Source organism: Oryctolagus cuniculus, chromosome 6, assembly GCF_051225735.1.
Source record: "Oryctolagus cuniculus isolate XC-2025 breed Fujian yellow rabbit chromosome 6, ASM5122573v1, whole genome shotgun sequence".
Taxonomy (NCBI): Eukaryota; Metazoa; Chordata; class Mammalia; order Lagomorpha; family Leporidae; genus Oryctolagus; species Oryctolagus cuniculus.
The window spans coordinates 68,567,049-68,582,324 of NC_142872.1; the positions used below are offsets into that span (position 1 = coordinate 68,567,049).

The 15,276-nt window shown below is 47.9% G+C and overlaps 1 protein-coding gene across 2 annotated transcripts in view; it reads right to left on the minus strand.

Annotated features, from left to right (window-relative positions):
- The window catches only part of MAML1 (mastermind like transcriptional coactivator 1), a 51,307-nt gene extending 37,166 nt beyond the window's left edge, over nucleotides 1-14,141 (minus strand). For both annotated transcript variants that reach the window (XR_016236475.1, XM_051833792.3), the window contains exon 1: nucleotides 13,662-14,141. Coding sequence is in view for 1 of the 2 variants with exons in the window: in XM_051833792.3 (XP_051689752.1) it covers nucleotides 13,662-13,994 (333 nt within the window). In the remaining variant the exon portion in view is untranslated. The remainder of the gene's footprint in view (nucleotides 1-13,661) is intronic.
- Between the last annotated feature and the right edge of the window lie 1,135 nt (nucleotides 14,142-15,276).

Consider the following 15,276-nt stretch of genomic DNA (forward strand, 5'->3'; position numbering starts at 1 on the left):
TTAGCTCCAGCTCTGGTTCTTGATTCCAGCTTCCTACTAATCTAGGCCTTGGGAGGCTTCAGTGATGGCTCAAGTAATTTTGTTTCTGAAAGACTTGGATTGAGATACCAGCTCCCTGCTTCAGTCTCAACCCAGCCTTGGCTGTTTTGGGCACTTGGAAAGTGAACCAATGGATGGCAGTTCTGTCTGTCTCTTTGCCTCTTAAAAAAATGAGTAAGGGCCAGTGCTGTGGCATAGCAGATAAAGCCTCCGCCTGTAGTGCCGGCACCTGTACGGGTCCCACCTGCTCCACTTCCAATCCAGCTATCTGCTATGGCCTGGGAATGCAGCGGAAGATGGCCCAAGTGCTTGGGCCCCTGCACCTCGTGGGAGACCTGGATGAGGCTGCTGGCTTGGGGAATGGCACAGCTCCGGCCGTTTCGGCCATCTGGGGAGTGAACCAGCGGGTGGAAGACCTCTCTCTCTGTAACTCTGCTTTTCAAATACATACATATTTAAAGCTGGCGCCACAGCTCGCTAGGCTAATACTCCGCCTGTGGCGCCAGCACCCCGGGTTCTAGTCCCAGTTGGGGTGCCGGATTCTGTTCCGGTTGCTCCTCTTCCAGTCCAGCTCTCTGCTGTGGCCCGGGAAGGCAGTGGAGGATGGCCCAGGTCCTTGCGCCTGCATGGGAGACCAGCAGGAAGCACCTGGCTCCTGGCTTCAGATGGGCGGAGCTCCAGCCATCGCGGCCATTTGTGAGGTGAACCAATGGAAAAAGGAAGACCTTTCTCTCTGTTTCTCTCACTGTCTAACTACCTGTCAAAAAAAATTTAAAAATACATATTTAAAAAAGTAAAGAGTAAACTGCATATACATTGTTATGCAACAAATTGCTAGAAATTTTTCATTCTGTAAAACTGATCCATTGAACAACATCCCTCTCCCTCTTCCCTTAGTCCCTGGTAACTACATGCCACTTTTTGTTTCAATGAGTCTATTTTATTTTAAAGACATTTATTTATTTGAAAGGCACAGTTATAGAGAGAGGAAGAGACTGAGAGAATTCCATATTCCATCTACTGGTTCACTCCCCAAATGGCCACAATAGCCAGAGCTGGGCCAGACCAAACCCAGAAGGAGCCAGGAGCTTCTTCCAGGTCTTCCACGTGGGTGCAGGGCCCTAAGGACTTGGGCCATCCTCCACTGCTTTCTCAGACTTATCAGCAGGGAGGTAGATTGGAAGTGGAGCAGCTGGGACTTGAACTGGCACCCACATGAGATCCCGACACTGCAGATAGAGGCTTAACCTGTTTTTTCTTTTTTAACCCAAAAACCATTTATTTAAGGTATACAAATTTCATGCATGTCATATATACAAATTTAGGAACACGGTGATTCTTCCCACCCTACCCTCCCTCCCACCTGCACTCTGACTCTTCTTTCTCCTCCCTCTTATTTTTTCACAAAGATCTATTTTAATTAATTTTATACACATAAGATTAACCCTATATAAGAGTTCAACAAATAGTCTCTACCTCTTCCAAAGGTAGAGACAAGGGCTGTTCAAAATCACTGCATCTCAAAGTGTCAATTTTACTTCTGTAGGTTATCCTTTAAGTATTCTGTTACCACAGATCAGGGAGAACACAGGTATTTGTCTTTTTGTGACTTATTTCCCTTAGTCTAATGCCCTCAAGGTTCATCCACATTGTGGCAAATGGCAGGGCTTCCTTCTTTTTTAGACTGAACATTTCACTGTGTACATCATATGGTGATGGCATTTAGGCTGCTCCCACCCCCAGGCTAGTGTAGACAAAAGCTGCCATGAACACAGGTGTGCAAATCAGGGCCTATGGTTCTACATGTATCAACTCCACTTCTGAAATGGTCCTGGCCAAAAACCATGTAGCTTCTGACCCTGTGCTGGAATGAGAAGGCCATGCCAAGATAGCCATTGGCAAGAGAGCATCAGTTACTCAGGAATGGCTTTGAAATCCACCTGGCAACGGAACCTGCCTGGCAACAGGCTGTGATTGGATGGCTTTGAAACCCACATGGCAAATGGAGCCTGCCTGGCAACAGGCTGTGATTGGATGGCTTTGGAAACTGCCTGACAACAGGCTGTGATTGGTTGGGGCATAGACTGCCCCTTGACCGGATTGGCTGGTCTTGGCTATATAAGCTGTTGTACTAACTGGAATAAAAGAGTCTGCCAGCTGCTTGCCTCAAGCCTGCTTTCACCCCACTCCCAGGGTCTGTGTGGTGACTCCGCGCCTCTTGCCCCCACCACGCTCCTCCTCTCAGAAATGAATCCACTGCAACATTGTTGAGAAATCAACTGCAACATGACCCCAAGTCCACAGTGCCATTAACATTCACTCCACGGATGTGGCAGGTGTGCTAGATTCTCAGTCTTATTCCCAAGTTGTTCGCAGTCTAACAGAGTAGCAGAACCTCACTAATTAAGGCTGGGTGTGGTCCCAATAGAGGCTAGGCATCTGGCTGCTGGAGGAACCAACCTAGGAAGATATCCTGGAGGAGAGGGCCTATGAACAGAGCTTTGAGTGGTGAGAAGAGGTCTATGTTCTAAGTCTGAGGGAGGGCTAAGGACATAGGAAGGCACAGGAGAAATCAGGCCATCTGGTGTCTGGGATCCTAGAATGGATTTCACGAGGGTTTCATCCTGTGCAACCAGACGTCACCCCAAGAACATGCTGTTTTGCCAGGCGTGGAGGTACGGATGCCGCTTCAAATATTCAGCCGCCGGCGCCGCGGCTCACTAGGCTAATCCTCCACCTTGCGGCGCCGGCACACCGGGTTCTAGTCCCGGTCGGGGCGCCGGATTCTGTCCCGGTTGCCCCTCTTCCAGGCCAGCTCTCTGCTATGGCCAGGGAGTGCAGTGGAGGATGGCCCAGGTGCTTGGGCCCTGCACCCCATGGGAGACCAGGAAAAGCACCTGGATCCTGGCTCCTGCCATCGGATCAGCGCGGTGCGCCGGCCGCGGCGGCCATTGGAGGGTGAACCAACGGCAAAGGAAGACCTTTCTCTCTCTCTCTCTCTCTCTCACTGTCCACTCTGCCTGTCAAAAAAAAAAAATAATAAAATAAAATAAATAAATAAAAAAACAAATGTTCAGCCATGTACCACAGTCCCTCCTGCTGCTCTGCTCTACCAGGCACAAGAGCACTCACTGACTTTACAGGCCTCGAGTCCTTCAGTCACCGAAGTTTCGCTTGTAGGCTGGGATGCTTTGAATTCTGATATTCCAGAGTGGGCGGTAGAGGGTTTCTTCAAAGAAGTGCTCCTCAAGAGGGCAACAAGAACATGGGTGAGAAACAAGAAAGCAATGCACCTCATGGGATGCAGGCAATACCTCAGGCCAAGGCTGCGCATGCCTTAACTAGTGGTCAGAAATGAGACAGTCATTGTGGGGACAAACAATACTAACTGCATTTGAAAAACTAGAACTAGTGTTGCTCATTAGGTGACGCAGCAGGCATTTTCCATAGAAGGTTTTAACCAAAAACCCCTGTATTAGTAAAAGTATACTGAGGGGCCTGTGTTGTGGTGTAGCAGATTAAGTCTCCGCCTGCAGTGCTGGCATCCCATATGGGTGTTGGTTTGAGTCCCAGCTGCTCCACTTCCAATCCAGCTCCCTGCAATGGACCTGAGAAAAGAGCGGAGATGTCCCAAGTGCTTGTGCCCCTGCACCCCCATGGTAACCCAGAAGTGAAATCTGGCTTCTGGCTTTGGCCTGCCCAGCCCGAGCTGTTGTGGCCATATGGAGAGTAAACCAGGAGATAGAGGATTCTCTCTCTCTCCTCATCTCTGTAACTCTGTCTTCAAATAAACAAAAATAAATCTTAAAAAAAGTATATTGAAAAGTTTTTATTTTCCAATGAATTTTGAGTATATTAAGTTAGACAAAGTACTCCTAAGTGAAAGAATAACAGACGAATCAACCAACTGGTAAGACTCAGTAAAGAGTTTTTGTTCTATTTCTCAGTAATTGAGAAAGTGAATGACTAGACAAATCCTTCTGTAAGTCAGATGGTTTCTGTTTTCAGTAACATTGGTGGATTACAAAACTGCGTAACCAGCTAAGAGTAAGCTGATTTGGACACGACATAAAACATGACTTCAAGCATATAAACCAGGTCTCAGAACATGGAATAACATTGCCGTAACCATACTTCCTTTCTTCTATGGTGATTTATATGTACAAAGACTTCTAGGGCTTACAGTGATCAAAAACAAGAAATAGGGAGCTGGCGCTGTGGTGCAATGGGTTAACGCCCTGGCCTGAAGCGCTGGCATCCCATATGGGTGCTAGTTCTAGTCCCAGCTGCTCCACTTCTGATCCAGCTCTCTGCTATGGCCTGGGAAAGCAGTAGAAGATGGCCCAAGTTCTTGGGCCCCTGCACCTACGTGAGAGACCAGGAAGAAGTTCCTGGCTCCTGGCTTCAGATCGGTGCAGTTCCAGCCGTTGTGGCCAATTGGGGAGTGAACTAGTGGATGGAAGACCTCTCTCTCTCTCTCTCTGCCTCTTCTCTCTCTGTGTAACTCTTTCAAATAAATAAATCTTAAAAAAAACAAACAAAAAAAAAAAAAAACAAGAAATAAAAACCGGGGGTGTGGTTGTGGCTCAGCAGGTTAAGCTGCTCCTTGCAACACTGGCATCCCACATCAGAGTTTGAGTGGCGGCTGCTCCATTTCTAGTCCAGCTCCCTGCCAATGTGCCTGGGAAGGCAAGCGGAAGATGGCCAAGTCCTTGGGCTCCTGCCATACATGCGGGAGATCTGCATGGAGTTTGTGACACCTGGCTTTGGCCTGGCTCAGTCCTTGCTGTTGTGGCCATTTGGGGAGTGAACCAGTAGATGGAAGAAACCTCTGTCTCTTCTTTTTTCTCTGTCAACTCTGCCTTTCAAATAATTAAATCTTCATTAAAAAAAAAAAAAAAAGAACTGTACTGAAAAATCTCCATACATGTCCATGGTTACATGAACAAATGGGGGGTGCCTCATACACCTGATTATGGGTAAATGTACCCTTTTTGCTTAGAAATTACTCAAAAAACTATAATAAATTTGTTTGTTGTATACTAAATTATTGTAACTCAACTTACTGAAAAAAGAAATGAATGTAACATATGGGGTTTAATAAATGCTACATATATTCTTTTGTATGAGTCAACTTCAAAGAGCAAAAAGATGCATATAACTTTATGCTCAAAGTAAATTAAAGAATTTTACTTTAAATTAAAATGTTTAAAAAAGTTTTTTTTTTTTTTTAATTTGAAAGGCAGCGTGAGAGAGAGAGAGAGAGAGAGAGATCGATAGATCTTCCATCTGCTAGTTCACTCAACTGCCACAATGGCTGGGACTGGGATAACTGAAACTAGGAGCCTGGGTGTGGAGGCCCAAGCACTTGGGTCATTTTCCACTGCTTTCCCAGGAAGATTAGTAAGGAGCTGGATCAGAAGTGGAACAGACAGGACTTGAACTGGTACCCATATGGGATGCTGGTTTTGCACACAGCAGCTCAACCTGCTGTACCAACACTGGCTCCTCAATTAAATTTTTAAAAAATTATTTGAGAGGCAGAGAGCCAGAAAGAGACAGACAGAGAGAGCGAGCTCCTACCCACTGATTCACTCCCCAAATGCCTGCAATGGCTGTGGTTGGACCAAGGCTGAAGCTGGGAGCCAGGAACTCAATCAAGTCTCTCAGGTGGGTGGCAGGAACACGATCACTGAGCCATCACTGCAGCCTCCCAGGTCTGCATTAGCACACCTAGCAGTCAGAAGCCAGAGTGGGGACTTGAATGCAGGCAGTACTCCAATGCACAATACAGACATCTTAATTGGTAGGATAATATCTTCCACTCATTCCAGTTTTTATATCTATCTTTGTTGTAGAGGAACATGCTAGAGTGAGTAATAAAAATACTTTCAAGCATGTACTATGTTCAAATAAAACATGTTATTTGAGGTAAATAACAGAAATGCAAGTTGAAAGAAAAAGTAAATTCAAAATCTGTTAAAAGAAAAGTAGTCTTTAAGTGGCTGATGAAAGACAGCACTGCAGAGATACTCACTGGCTACATTTTAAAAACTGATGTAACTGTTTTATTTTTAAATGTTAATATTTATAATTCTCTGGAAATTACATTCCCTCCAACTATAAATAGCATTTTTTGCCCTTTCGTCTTTTTAAAATAGTTGCTTGCTATTAAGTATATGTATCACTTATAAGGCTGTGTTACATAATAAACTGAATTATAATTAAGTATCTAATTGACAAACACAGTAAATGTGCTATAATTTTCAATAACCTTAAAACCTCAGGATGAAAGTTTTAGATGTCAATTTACAAAGCATAAGGGGCCTCACAGTATTTTGAAGTTCATTGTTGCAGGACATTTAGCAGTGTTCTGGTCAATGATGCACCCCATATAATAATGGTAGACCCACAAGAGTCTAAAATCACCTCGCGATGTTGAGGACCTCTTAGTTTGTGTAAGTTCACTCTATGATGTTCCAACAACAAAACTGCTTAAGGATGCATTTCTCAGTCACCAAGCCACATGCAGTGTGCCAGGCTTCTCATGATCTTTCCACCTTTACCTTACAGCCTCTGGCACTTTAGAACTACTCCCTATCTTAATTTTGAGTGTTTGCTAGTTTTCCAAAGGAATCAAAGTCCTATTGGATGCCCCTAAGAAGATAAGAGTTCAAGTCCTCATGCATATTAGCATATTAAATGTGTGGAAATGTCCTAAATAAAGGACATTTGCTCAAATTTGTTTAGCCCAGTGTCTCCTAAATTTGTCCCATTCTAGAAATTTCTTAACAGCCCATGAAATTGGTGTTTGGTGAAACACTCTTTGGGAAAAGCTTCTAGAAACCTATGACCCATCCTGAAAGTCAATTGGCCAGAGCTGCGCCAATCCAAAGCCAGAAGCCAGGAGCCTCCTCCAGGTCTCCCACGCTGGCAAAGGGGCCCAAGGATCTTATCCTCCACAGCTTTCCCAGGCCATAGCAGAGAGCTGGATCAGAATTGGAGCAGCCAGGACACGAACTGGTGCCCATTTGGGACGCCGGCACTGCAGGCGGCAGCCTTACCTGTTACGCCACAGCGCTGGCCCCAAAAGTCAATCCTTTAAATCTTTCCAAATCCATCCAAGAGGCATCTCTTCCCCTGTATTCTCAAAGGCTTTATAGCCCTTAACTTGGCTTTGCAAAATCCCACTGATCACCTGCCCCAGCCAGGGCTCTGTGATACAAGTCCGCTACCCACAGGCTTCCAGGCTCCTAGAAACCTCAACTGAGAGCTGGAAGAAACAGACAGGTTCCTAGGTTTCCACTCTGGATAACTGGACTTGGCAAAATGCTAAGAAGAAATATAAGATTTGGTAGGAAAAGGGAGAAAATACCTTGGAATGTGGGAAATGAAAATGTGGATCTGGACTGGAGATCAGGAGACTTGTTGTAGATGAGAGATGCAACCATAATAGTGTCAGTGACACTCCCCAGAAAGAAACATTAAGACAAAGATGTGGGGCCGGCACTGTGGCGGCCAGCATCCCACATGGGTGCTGGATCAAGTCCCAGCTGCTCCACTTCTGACCCAGCTCCCTGCTAATGTGCCTGGGAAAGCAGCAGAAGATGGCCCAAGTGCTTGGGCCCCTGTACCCGCGTGAGAGACCTGGAGGAAGCTCTTGGCTTCTGATCGGCTCAGCTCCAGCTGTTGTGGACATCTTGGGAGTGAACCAGTGGATGGAAGGTCTCTCTCTCTCTCTGCATATGCTTCTCTGTATGTATGCTTCTATGTATGCCTTTCAAATAAATAAATCTTAAAAAACAAACAAAAAGATGAAAGATGTGGATGAGTACAAGGTTGCCCAGGGGACACAGATATTTAATGAAATTTTGTCAAGCTAGCGAATCAGGAATCTTCTCTTTTCACTCTCCTTTCTCACCCCCACACCCAAGCCAGCCAGACAGCAACCAAGTTCTGTCACCTCTGCCTTCAGGTGTCTAAAATTCATCTCCTCCTCCACTACCACCACTCCTAGGAGCTTGGACCACTACAAAAACTGCATCTACTCTTACCCACACTAACCGCATATATCCTCCACCTACCAACAGACTGATCTTTAAAAATGTAAGTTATGGGGTGAGCATCTGGCATAGTGGTTAAGTCCCCACTTGAGAAGCTTACATCTCATATGGGAGTTCAAGTCCTGGCTCTTCTATTTTTTTTAGTATTTATTAGAAAGGCAGAGGCAAACAGAGACAGAGAGAAGTCTTCCATTCCACTGGTTCACTTTCTAAATGGCTGCAACAGCTGGAGCTGTGCAAATCCGAAGCCAGGAGCCAGGATGTTCTTCCGGGTCTCCCACGTAGGTCCAAGGACTTGGGCTGTCTTCTACTGCTTTCCCAGGCCATAGCAGAGAGCTGGATTGGAAGTGGAGCAGCCAGGATTCGAACCAGCACCCATATGGGATGCCAGCACTACAGGCTGGAGCTTTAACTCACTGGGTCACAGCACCAGCCCCTTCCTCTGCATCTGATCCAGCTTCTTGCTAAGGCACACCCTGGAAGGCAGCAGATGATGGCTCAAGTACTTGGTTGGGTTCCTGCCACCCAAATGGGAAGCCTTGATTGAATTCTGAGTCCCAGCTTCAGCCTGACCCTGCTCTGGGTATTGCAGGTTTTTAAGGAGTGAACTAATGAATGTAAGATCTCTCTCTGCCTTCCAAATAAAATGAAAACAAACCAAAATAAAAACCTAAGTTGGATTATGTCATGTTCCTTTTTCAAATCCTGCTGCTGCTTCCTCCTTCACTCGTTCTGGTCTTGCTCACTTACCTCTCACATCAGCCACGCACTTGCCATGCTGCTCTAGACACGGCAACCTTTCTGTTCCTCACCTAAGCTCCCCATGTCTCTGCCACAGAGGCCATTCAAAGGTGGGTCTAACTGGAATGTTCTTTCCTGAGGCTTTCAGCAGACTGATGGCCTCTTGTTGTTCAGACCCTATCTTTTTCTTTGTAATAATTTATTAATATAAAGGGAACAAATTTCATATATCAGACCTTAATCTTAAGCTGCTATTGTTGATCACTTGGTATTATGTTACTTTTTTTTTTGTTACTCTTAATTTTTGCTTAGCACTTAATATTAACTTTTGAAATCACTGATCCTCTCTTGCTCTGTGAGAATAGAGTTTTAAATTTTCTTGTTCACTGTGGCATTCCTCATGCCTAGGTGCTCAAATATTTGCTGCATAAATTATTTAGGGAAAGTAGGAAGAATGAGGGAAAACAATCAAAAACCTGAACAGAAAGTGAGATGAGAGCAGAAGCTGAGAGAAGAGTCTTATGAAGCAGGAAGTCAAGAAGAATGATGACTAAGATGCCACCGCATTTAGCGACTGCATCCTTGATATCCTTTAAGGAGGCAATTCAGAACAACAAAAGAGGCAGAGAAGGCAGATTACAAAGGGCAAACAAGCAAGTGGGACGTCCAAATGGAAAGGGTAAGGACAGGAAGAACAGGGAACACTTAGAGAAGATACAAAAGAAAGGACCCTTCACTGTGCAGAGTATTTGCTCATGTCTTCAAGCTGAAGGGAGGACCCAGGGCATACGGAGATATTGAAAATGAAAAAGGAAAGACAGTATTAGGACAAGGCCCAGATGTTAAAGGAAAAAATAAGATCCTAAAGACAAACTGGTGTTCTTTTTTTTTTTTTAAAGATTGATTTATTTATTTGAAAGTCAGAGTTACAGAGAGGCAGAGGCAGAGGCAGAGGGAGAGAGAGAAAGGTCTTCCATCCACTGGATGGCTACAATGGCCAGAGCTGTGCCGATCTGAAGCCAGGAGCCAGGAACTTCCTCTGGGTCTCCCACATGAGTGCAGGGGCTCAAGGACTTGGGTCATCTTCCACTGCTTTCCCAGGCCACAGCAGAGAGCTGGATCAGAAGTGGAGCAGCCGGTACTCGAACCAGTGCCCATATGGGATGCTGGTGCTGCAGATTGGGGCTTTAACCCACTGCGCCACAGTGCTAGCCCCTGGTGTTCTTTTGAAGAAAACTACCCCACAATCCCATACCTGTTTTATGTTTGGAAACAGCTACTCTTGGAAATAATGTTATCTGTATTATTTTTTAAAAGATTTATTTATTTACTTGAAAGGCAGAGTTACAGAGACAGAAGGAGAGACAGAGGGGTCTTCCATCCACTGGTTCACTCCCTAAATGGCCACAACAGCCGGAGTTGGTCCAGGCTGAAGCCAGAAGCCAGGAGCTTTCTCTGGGTCTCCCACACAGGTTCAGGGGCCCAAGCACTCAGGCCATCCTCCGCTGCTTTCCCAAGTACACTAGCAGGGAGCTGGATCAGAAGTGCAGCAGCCGGAACTCGAACCAGTACCCATACAGGATGCTGGCACCACAGGCAGTGGCTTTACCTGCTACACCACAGTACCGGTCCCTGCATAATTCTTAAGAGTTTGACTTATAAAATAATTATCAAAATTTTACACATCTTTCTTAACACCTAGAAGGCATATGCTGGAGTGTTTGAAGGCAGAGAGTCAGGTGGTTCCAAGAACAAAAGTAGGTGGGGAAAGGACTGCCCATGCAAATGATACAGTAGATGAAGCTAGGTTAAGGTTTGTACTACCTGCGCCGCTTTTCAGCAAGTCTGAAATTATTTACAAACAGGCTGAGACAGAGAGAAAGAGCGTGCACCACAGTGGGATTAAGCCTCATCTTGCAAAGCTAGCATCTGAGTGCTAGTCTGAGTCCTAGCTAGTCTGCTTCTAATTCAGCTCCCTGCTAAGGCTCCTGGGAAGCAGCTGGAGATGCCCCCAAATACTTGGGTCCCTGCCACCCACATGGGAAACTGAGAGAGTTCCTGGCTCCTGGCTTGGCCCAATCCTGGCTGTTGCAGCTGTTTGGGGGATGGATTAGTAGATGGAAGATTCTCTCTCTGTTGCTCTGCTTTTCAAATAAATAAATCTTAAAAGAGAGGGAAAGAGAAATTTCACACATCTCAAGTTAAGTTGGGAAGGCAACTCCGGTGATGAAAGGTTGGCATACAACTGTCACATTTCTTCTCAAAGAATCACAAACACACAACTTCCTCTCTGCTCAGCAGCTACAGTGTAACAGTGGGCTAGGGACAGGGAATGAACCTGAAGAGTATTTTACTACAGAAAGAAAATGGTCAAGCTACTGTAAAAGACTGTTTTACTAACAGAGTGAATGTTTGTATAGAGCGAGTGGATAATTCTCCACAACCCAGCACTGCTAGTAAAAACAAGTCAATCCTGTCATTAGAACCCCGCTACTTGTTTTTAAAGAGCACAGAGTATAAAGAAAACCTCCTGGGCTCATTCCCTGACAACGAGGAGAGAAAAGAGCCTGAAGCTCTGTCCCTGCTTCATCTCCAGCAGACGGTGGTCAAGACTTTGCCGCAGGGGTATCCCAAGAAGAAAGCCAGTAACCTCAAGTGAAGGTGAACACAACAGTGTGTCTGCACCCTTTTCAGGCACACAGATGGTTTGCTAATTCAGTACCTGGCTGTGACATGACTACCGCACACTTGGGAAAAACAAATCAGAACTTCCTTATGAAAGGAATATTGATTAGATCAGTCACAGAAGATAATGACGGCTGAAAGGGGAACCTTCTCTTTCCCACCTCTCTGTGCAAAGCTGTGCTCTGCAAGCTGAGACCCTACTTGGTAAAGGACTCTCCCTGGCTCTGAACTGAAGGAGCCAGCAAGATGGAAAATGCCACTGTTTTCTCTGCAATAGTTACCTTCTGTTCCTACAATCCCATTCCAAGGCCAAAGAGCTCAGCTATAATCACCGGGAGCCTGCGAAGAAAAAGAGCCCTCTTCCTAGCAGAGACTCAAAACAGCAATTCCTACTCTAGGGTTTCCAACAAGGCAGTCGAGAGTCAGGGCTTACTGTGGTCACACAGTAAGCTAACACCCAAAAGGATGACCAGCAAGCCAGACATACAGTCTAACACACTCAGGATTAATCTCTCCTCAAACGGCACACACCTAGGTTCCCTTCAGGAATCCACGACTAAAAAAAAAAATCATTTGACCCCCGCCTTCAAACAGAAGTTGAATCACTACTACTAAACTTTTAAGGGGAGGTTCAAGGCAACTGTTTGCACATAAAACTATTTTTTATGAGCTTTTATTATTTCCTTCACTACTCTTAGGGCTTTCCTTAAAACAAGAACTGTCAGTATAGGTGGGTCACTAAGTTAAGTCATTTTGCTTTTTGAGGCTAGCGGATGGGCGGCGGGATTAGGAAGTAAACCACCACCAAGTTTAAGGTGATTCACTCAACATGTGCTGGGTCACTCCCCGTATGCCTTCAGGAGCTTACAGTCTAGTTGCAAGTTGTGACCTAAATATGTGGCTATGAGCTAAAAATACATATCCCAGACCAGCTTCCGAAATGTTCTGACAAAGGAGATCCTGAATGCTGTGGGCCAGGGTGGTCAGAATCCACTTTGAAAGCAGGAAGGGGATGAGATGGGCCCGGCAGGATGGCGGGATTCTGAAAAGTGCGGACAAGAAATAGACAGCAGCTGGTCAGTGTTGGAAATACTTTCACATCCTTACTCATTTATTTCGAATTTAGCAAGACCCTTTGGGGAAATAAGAAGCCCAACAGACTCCCAGTTTACAAGAGAGCAAAGCGAGGAGGAGATGACTTGGCCAATGGATACAATAAGCAAACGAAGTGGGCTGCGAACTCAGGATTCTTTCTTCAAGCCCAGCAGCCGGGCTGGTGCTGGAGAGGAGGAGGTGCGCAAGAGCACCCAAACAGAAGCTCTGCAGGGGACACCACAGGCTGGTCAGGGCAGACTGGTCCTGAAAGACACGCCAGTTTGCCCTCTCCCCCTCCAGCAAATGAAGTCTCCAGAATTTAAAGAGGAAGGGAGAAAGAGCCTGAAGACTCGGCAGGAAGAGTGGCACCACAGTCTCCCTGAGATAATAAAGATGTGCGTTTAGAATACACTGAACACGCCGAACTGGTAACATTTGTCTTAAACTGTCAATGTCCAAGAAAACCACGAACAAAAATGCCCTTCTCTCCCTTTATGTAAATCCCTTTCAGGGAGGAAAACAGAGCAAACCTCTAACTCAGAAACTTCATTGAACACCTACTGGGAAACCAACCAATCTACCAACAACCATGTAACAGAGAGATTTAAAACAGGCCTCCTAAGTTAAAACTGGAGTTGTCAACAGTTCCGCAGGAATCTTAGGTACACAGTGAAATTTCAGGGCGGTCTAAACAACGCAAGTCAAAGAAAGATTTTTTGATTTCCCATTCAGAAGCAGTTTGGTAAACTGAAGGCCGACCGATTTCCATATTAAAGCCCTGACCCTACTTACAGCTCGGGACCTTGCAAAGCCCAAAGACTCAATCAACATCTGAAGAATAAATGCGGCCAGGCCTGCTGTGCTTCGAGTCCACACCGCACCGGCGACCTGACTGCCAGTCGGTTCCAAAATAAACCAACCCTTCAACAGCCCGGGCCTCACGCAAAGGGCGACGGTGAGGCCACAGTGCCACTTCCCGGAGATGACAACCGCCCGGCTCCCCGCCGCGTCCTCTCCCCTCCAGCCGGCCTTACTCACCGCGCCCGGGCGGCCGAGCTCCGGGCCGTCGGCGGCATCCAAGCGCGCGGCCGGGGCGGGCGCCGGGGCCGGGGCCGGGGCGGGCGCCGGGGCCGCGGCGGGCGGCTGCCGGTGCTTGCCGGCGCGCTTGGCCTTGGCCTGGATGCAGCGCTGGTGCAGGGCGAAGGTGTGCTGGCGCTCGAGCTCCAGGCGCTCGGGCGACACGGCCTCGTAGCGGGCCTCGCAGGTGCTGTGGTGGCGCCGGCACAACTCGATGCGCCGGCGGAGGCGCTCCATGACCGCGCTGTGCCGTGGCAGCGCGAACTCCGCCATGGGGCAGGTGGGCAGCACCATGAGCCGCGGGCTGCTCGGGCCGGGCCCAGGGCCCGGCCTCTCGGGGCCGGCTGGCACTGCGCGCTGCGCTCCCCGCCGCGGCCCCTGTCTGCCTCACGGCCGCGCCATGCTCCTGCGGCCTGCGGAGCGGGCTCGCGCGCAGCGGCGGACCGTCCTCCTGCCCGCTCCGCCCGACCCCAGGCCGATGCTCGCTGCCCACCTCAGGCCGCGGCCTGTCCCCGCCGCCCCGACCCCATTGTTTTCCGCGCCGCCGCCGCCGCCATCTTAAAATTGTTTTCGGGGCTCTCGGAAGAGGGCGGGCCGCTGCCGGCGACCTCGCGCGTCACGGCTGACGGACAGAGGTTCTGGCCAATGAGGGGAGGAGGAGCCGGCCGCCCGAGGGCGTGGAGACGAGCACGTAAGGGGCGAGCTGGGGCTCCCGAGTGGTATTTAAAAGGAACTCCAGCGCTCGGGGCGGGCCGGAGCGCTAGGGCGAGCCTGCGACCTGGAGGCCAAGCCGAGTGTGACTGACGGGCGTCCGTACTAGCGGTGACCAGAGGTTTCTTGAACGCCGCCCCCGAAGGCAGGCCCTTCCGGGTCCCCGGGGGAAGCGGGATAGACGCCGAGCGGCGTAGCCGGCTGCCTAGCGGCCAGCGCTTCCCCATTCCCCTCCGCCTTCCGGGATCCGGCCGATGAGCGCTGAGCAGCCACGCTGTTCCAATGCCGGCCGGTTTCCTCCCTCGCCCCTCGCATCCAGCCCCGGAGCGGCCCAGGAGGGAGCTGGTAGAGGGTTCATCTTGCACCGTCTCGTCACTGGGCCTGCCACCTTCCACTTATGTACAAAGTCTGAACAACTTTTCGAAGTTTGAGTTACTTCCGAAAAAAAAAAAAAAAAAAAAAAAAGACCGGCAGATGGGCGGAAGTGTGTGGAGTCCGACTTTCTGAGCCGGGACTGCGAGCGTAGTCTGTTGGGTAAAAGTCACTCTAAAACTGCTATAGATACCAGGAAAAGTAAAACTAAATGGTGTGGCAGAGGGTCGGGCAGGCAACGCTAGGAACACGTGAAAAGGTAAAAGAAGAGGTACCAGGAGGCTGCACTTTGAGAAACACTCAGCAGCTCATCAAAGTTTTATTTTTAAAACCCAGGAACTTGGCTTTGGCTCTGGCCCCACCCAGCCACGCCGTTGCGGCATTTGGGGAGCAGATGGGAGCCCTGTAAAAATAATAAAAAGTGAGTCTTAATTACGTTTTCATAGAAATGCATAGACAAATTCTAACTTTTTAGTGGAGGAGGGACACAAAA